The 6,432-nt window shown below is 42.7% G+C and overlaps 1 protein-coding gene across 1 annotated transcript in view; it reads right to left on the bottom strand.

Annotated features, from left to right (window-relative positions):
- usp34 (ubiquitin specific peptidase 34) overlaps window positions 1-6,432 on the bottom strand; it is a gene marked incomplete in the record, with an annotated part of 152,736 nt that overhangs the window by 21,046 nt on the left and 125,258 nt on the right. The window contains 5 exon segments of the mRNA XM_032516524.1: window positions 706-859; window positions 997-1,148; window positions 2,483-2,557; window positions 3,046-3,214; window positions 6,304-6,389. Coding sequence (XP_032372415.1) covers window positions 706-859; window positions 997-1,148; window positions 2,483-2,557; window positions 3,046-3,214; window positions 6,304-6,389 — 636 coding nt within the window.

Raw genomic sequence — 6,432 nt, 5'->3', positions numbered from 1 at the left:
TATCTATCTATCTATCTATCTATCTATCTATCTATATATAGATATAGATAGATATATAAGCCAACATAAGCCTGATGAGAATTTGGACCCTTCTGGAGCTGGTTTCACTGTGTTAGACAACCCTGGGGTAGAGGTTTTAATTTAAATTTAATGAAAACATCCCCATTGTGTCATGTTCTGTGTGTCCTGTATTATGTCTTTTCCACCAAGGCTAACCAGGTGCTGGTTCTGGTGCTGGTTTCCAGTTTGGTGCTGGTTCTACTCCAGTTCTCTAAGAACCAGCTGGATGTTCCCCAGCCTGAGAGCCAGCAGACCGTTTGTGTCCTCCCCAGACCACGGTGGTTCTGGTTTCCTCCCCAGACCACGGTGGTTCTGGTGTCCTCCCCAGACCACGGTGGTTCTGGTTTCCTCCCCAGACCACGGTGGTTCTGGTTTCCCATCCATGTCCAAAGCTAACATCAACAGCTCTCTATGGTTAACAGCTGACCGGGGTTTTCAAAATGGCGCCCCCCCCCAGCACCCGACGTAACCGGGTCTGATCTCTAGACCAGCGCTAAGTTGGTGCTGAGTTGGAACCTGTGTTCTTGGCCCAGAACCAGGTTTATTTGTGTGGAAAAGCAAAGAACCGGTTCAATATTTTGGCACCGACTCCGAACCAGCACCAGAACCGCCTCGGTGGAAAAGACATATACGTGATGAACCTACATGCTCGGCCAGGCGGTTGTTATAGCGACAGAGGCTGAAGATGAGGTTGCAGGTCTGCCGGATGTTGATGCCGTCTCTGATGTGCTGGAAGAGGAAGGGGAAGCCTTTCCCTCCGGTCAGCGCCGCCATGTCGCTCTGAGACAGAGTCAGGTGTCTGGAGAGCGGGAGTGGGAGTGGGGGTGGGAGTGGGGGTGGGGTGGGGGGGTGGGGAGGGAGAGAGAAACACCGTGTGAGCTCCTGCGGCGTTAGAGAGAACATCGGTCTGACCGTGTCTACGACGTGGAGGCGTACCGCTCGGAGCGAGACTGCTCCACCAGCAGAGCGATGAGGGCGATCATCTTCTCCAGAGCTGCAGGACGATACTTCTCCTCCGCCAGGGACAGGATGTCCTCCTCCTCGTCCTCCTCCTCTCCCTCCTCCTCCGACAGCACCTCCACCTGAGGCTGAAGACAGTACAGTACACCTCATTTAGGTAAATATACTACTTTTGCTTTATTACTTTAAGTGCATATTCAATTTAATTTTAACGTCACTTACTTACACCGCTATATTGTTTCTTGTCCTATGGTAACCTTTATCAGACGCCACTTTTCTTTACTTTCAGTCTACCTTCTGCTCATTGTCTGTTTGCCTGTTTTTCTTGTGTGTTTACTTGTTTGTTTTTTGCTTTTTATTGTAGAAAATGCTGCTGTAACAAGGAAATTTCCCCGCTGCGGGATGAATAAAGTATTATCTAATCTAATCTAATCTAGTTGACGTTTTCATCCAAAGTGATTTACAATCGCTACATATTTATACTATGGTTAGACTCAATATCATCTATACTATGGTGACTTACCTTTGCTATATTATTTAATTAAAGATTATTCTATTTAATTTCACGCCACTTATTCACTTACACTGCAATATATTTTGTACTATGGCCACCTAACTTTACTTATCAATATCTTTTAAATTCATTCAGTACTTTTTACATATTGTCTGTTTTTTTTACTGTACAAAGCTGCTGCTGTAACACGGGAATTTCCCCATTGTGGGATGAATAAAGTATTATCTCATCTGATCTCCAATCTAGATACGGCAGGTCAGAGGCCGCATGCCTCTGGAGCAACTATGGGTTGTAAAGTGTCTTGCTCAGGATTTTCGGGCTTTCCCCCATTCTGGTCTACATATCCCTGCCTCCATCGTAGTTTTGCATTCAAACTCCCGAGGAACGAACGAGCGTCTCCTGGGTTAGAATAAGTATTTAGTTTTCGCCGGAAAGTGAACTACGCTCTCCGGCTTCAAAGCGCTGGGTTTTACGTCGACACCACGTTATTTCACTATGAGATTATTTTCCATTGAATGTTCATAAAGAAATGTTTTGGCGTGGCGGGCAGAGTGGCTTTGCATCCATGGTGGTATTGGAAGAGGGATTTAATTCATGCATGCTTTGTTTTGCCTGACCCTATGTTCCAGTACAACAACATGAAGCAGTTAATTAAAAAGAATCCAGTTCCTCTGGCACCACCTACAGTCTGTAGTCCAATTTGCTAAAAATCCACTGCTCCCTGTTCAGATGCACCAATCAGGGCAAGGGGGGTGTCTAACTGCGTGGAAATTACTGTTCATGCTTCATCTGCCAAAGGGCTGCAGACTCCATTATCACATATAACAAGACAGAAGGCCAATAAATAAAAGCACTATGTAACAACTCCGATAGAAACCAATACAAAAACATTATAGTAAATACAGTGAGTTGTGAAACATAAATAAAGTAATCGGAGTGTAAACTTACATTCTCAGGGCCTTTGGTTCCCATGTAGAAGTGCACCATGATGGAAATAGCTTGTAGTGACAACAAGAACTGACTCTGGAGACACAAAACAAAAGAATAAAAAAGTTAGCAAAACTGATGTAGCTTTGGATGCTAAATATCTTTCAGACTACAAACAACGGGGGGGGGGGGGGGCAATCTCACGTTGGTTTGGGAACCGGGTCACTGTTTTCAAGTCCCCATATGGACCAAAAAGTACGGAGTGTGGATTGGTGGCTAGAGAGATGCCACTTCACCTACTGGGCACTGCCAGGTGCTCTTGAGCAAGGCACTGTACCCCCCCCCCCCCCCCAACCACTCAGGGTGCTGGCTCAGCTGGCAGCCCCCCCACACTGACATCTCTCCATTAGTGCATGTACAGGTCCTGAGCATGTGTGTGTGTAGTTCAGGACTGTGTGTGATAACTAACAAAGTGTGGACACAGAGTGTAAATTGTAATTTCCCCACTGGGGATTATTAAACAGATTAAAATTAAATTAATAAATTAAATTAACATTAAACTCAGTGTAGCCGTTCAGACCGACCTCCTCCTCGCCCATCTTGGCGAACTCGTAGAGGAAGGCGAAGTACTCCGTCAGGTGTTTGCTGTGGGGCTTGACGCCGTGCTCCATGATGGACAGCAGCGTCTTCACGAAGCGGGTGACGCAGGACCGGCTGCCGATGTCCTCCACCGGACCGTCCATGTCGTCGGAGCTGAGGCACGGAGAGAAAGCAAAGGGGTTTTTAAAGATTCTCTCTTTATGGCTTTATGGAGAGGGGGGGGGGGGATGACATGCAGCAAAAGGTGATCAGATTCAGCTTTATAGCCCAGTATGTCAACACAAACTATGAATCTTACTTTTTGATTTTAATGCGCTTACACGGAAGAAACATACAGCTAAAAATAAGGACAATTAATATGGAGAAAGAGTTGAAAATGAAACAGAAAAATTACGTTTATCCAAGTAGGTAAAGAAATAGAGACGTGTAAAAATATACATGAAAAAGTGTTTCTGTAAATGTTAAACAATAATACAAAAGTGCAAAGAGTGTTGGAATACATATTGAGTGATTACCGTAGTAAATTACTTTATATACACCAAGTAGGCAGATATGTACACACATAAATATATCATTACCATTTAACACTGTAAGATTTTCATCGACTCACAAAAAGCAACTCACTTATGATTTGACAGTTTCATTACTGACCTCTTACAGCTATTTAAATGAAAAACAAACCGGTTAAATAAAAGTGGGAATTTGAAAATAAAGGTGCATTTTAAAGATGTCTCTCTGGCTCTTTGCCACATGTCATGCCTTCTCTCCCCTTTACCGTCTATCTGCACTAATAATAATAATAATAATAATAATAATATCTAATAAAAAATGTAAAATCCATATTTTGACTTTGCATCGAGGAAACTTAACAGTTGATCATTGAATTGATGCATCGATCCAGATTGATGCATCGTCAAACCCCTACTTTTATTTATATTTGACAATGATGGATGATATGAACTGTTGTGTGTTTAAATTATTCAATATATAATTTGTAGGTAAAGTATAGGCTTTCTTTTTAGACATTGTTGCACCGAGGGGTTTCTGACATTGACTGTGACGCCATGAGTAAAGCAACCGATCTTTTTTGGAGAAGGGTCAAAGATGTGTGTGTGTTTTGTGTTTTCTGTGTTATTGTGTGTGCAGGGTCAAACACAAGAATTAGGAGGTTTATACAAAAGTTTGTGCTTGGCCTCTTGCCTTGAATGCCTTTTCCCATCCATCTGGACTCTGTGTGTGTGTGTTTGTGTCTGTGTGTTCTTTGTGCATTTGTGTGTGTGTGTGTGGGTTTGTGTATGTCTGTGTTTTTTCTGTGTCCATTTGTGTGGGTTTTTGAGCGTCTGTGTGATTGTGTGTTGTTTTTTGTGTGTTTTTGTGTTTGGGCGCGCGCACACACACACACACACACACACACACACACACACACACACACACACACACACACACACACACACACACACACACACACACACACACACACACACACACACACACACACACACACACACACACACACACACACACACACACACACACACACCAAAAACAGTGATGTGGAGCCTCAGATCTTTCTCAGAGCCCCAAGTGACGGAGACACTGAGTGACACGCGGCTCCGGTTCTGATCTCTGTCGCCACCCGAGCCCACAGACACACACATTTGTGCTGCACACCAACAATGGCACAGTTACATTTCGTCTTTAAATCCGACGGGTTGAGGAGCACCTGAACCTTACGATGTCAGTATGGAAAAATCAGCTTCTTTAATGGTTGTGAGAGATCCTGTTATGTTTAAACTACTAGATGTGGGATGTGAACTCATATGGTTTGACTATGTTAGAGGGCCTGTTGTGCTTAGAACAGCTAGTTTGTGTGGTGCACAGTTCATATATACACGTTTGAATATGTTTTCATTTGGCTGATTACTGTCTGACACCATATTTTAACTATATAAGGTTATAACCTTGGTAAAACAGTACAGGCCTGAGTTTCTGTCTGTATGTCCCTTTATGTGTGTCTGAGTTTCGGTGTGTAAGTGTCTGTGAGTGTGTGTGTGTGTGTGTGTGGGTGTGTGTGTGTTGTGTGTGGTTTTGTTTTTGTATGTGTGTGTGCATTTGTGTATGTTGTATGTGTGTATGTGTGTGTTATTGTGTGTGTGCAGTTTTGTTTTTGTATGTGTGTGGTTTTGTTTTTGTATGCGTTTGTGTGTGTTGTTGCATGTGTGGGTTTATGTGTGTCTATGTGGGTTTATGTGTGTGTCTGTGTGGATTTTTTTCTGTGTGCATCACTGTGTGTTTTTGTGTGTGTGTGTGTGTGTGTGTGTTTTTGTGTGTGTGTGTGTGTGTGTGTGTGTGTGTGTGTGTGTGTGTGTGTGTGTGTGTGTGCGCGCCAGCTTACACTCCCACGCTAAATCTTTCAACGTAACCTGCTCACTTTTGAATAAAAAGCTCAGAGGGGAAGATTTTGGGATGGAAACGGATTATGAGCAACAATGACAATAATAATTCCTTGACTCACAACCCACCTTCCTTCCTTTTTAATTATTAAAATGTCTTTGCAGGACCTAGCACCCCAGTCTTGGTTCCATCATATCCCTTTCCATTTAAGGATATTCTACTTAGAAAGAAAAGTACATCTATATATATATATGTGTGTATGTGTTGATGTCAAACCGCCTCCATGTGTGTATTCTTGTGGTCACGTTTCAGATGGAAACACATGCATGAAATAATATAAACACTGTAACCTCCCCACCCTCCTATTTCATATGTTTATAGTATATAAGTATACTATATTATATATACTAGGTTATGTCTTTGTACTGTTAGTTTGCCTTCTCTGTTTATCTGTTTGTCCGGGAAAATCTTTAATAAAAATAAAAAAACAAAATAAAATCTGATGTGTTGCTTTTGTTGTTCCACACGATTGTAATTTCAAGTTTTTTTTATATGTCCGTCTTCTTTGGGCTGGAGAAGCACGGCTGTACAGAGGCGTGGCTTCTTTTAAATATTGGGTTTAAATTTAAATTCAAATTCAAATAAAACAATGTTTCAGGATCTGGTAGAACTTTCTTAAAATTAAAATATATAACAAGTCAACATACAACACCAAAGAATGTAAAGCATGTCTAAAAACTCAAGCGGATTGTGTGTTTTGGGATTTCCTTCCAGATTAACAACAAAAAACAAGGAGAAAACCACCGAATGGTCGGAGCTGCACATCCGACCAATCAGGTGCGACGTACCCGTCCTCCATGCCGGGCTGCAGGTAGAGGTGAGCGTGGACCGGACGCAGCCTCTGGATGACGTGAATACACAACCTCTGGAACATCTGGCGGACACAAGCAGAAGAGACAGGATGGAGAAGGAACTTT

Source organism: Etheostoma spectabile, chromosome 5 (genome assembly GCF_008692095.1).
Source record: "Etheostoma spectabile isolate EspeVRDwgs_2016 chromosome 5, UIUC_Espe_1.0, whole genome shotgun sequence".
Lineage (NCBI taxonomy): Eukaryota > Metazoa > Chordata > Actinopteri > Perciformes > Percidae > Etheostoma > Etheostoma spectabile.
This window is presented reverse-complemented; position numbering and strand designations above follow the sequence as displayed.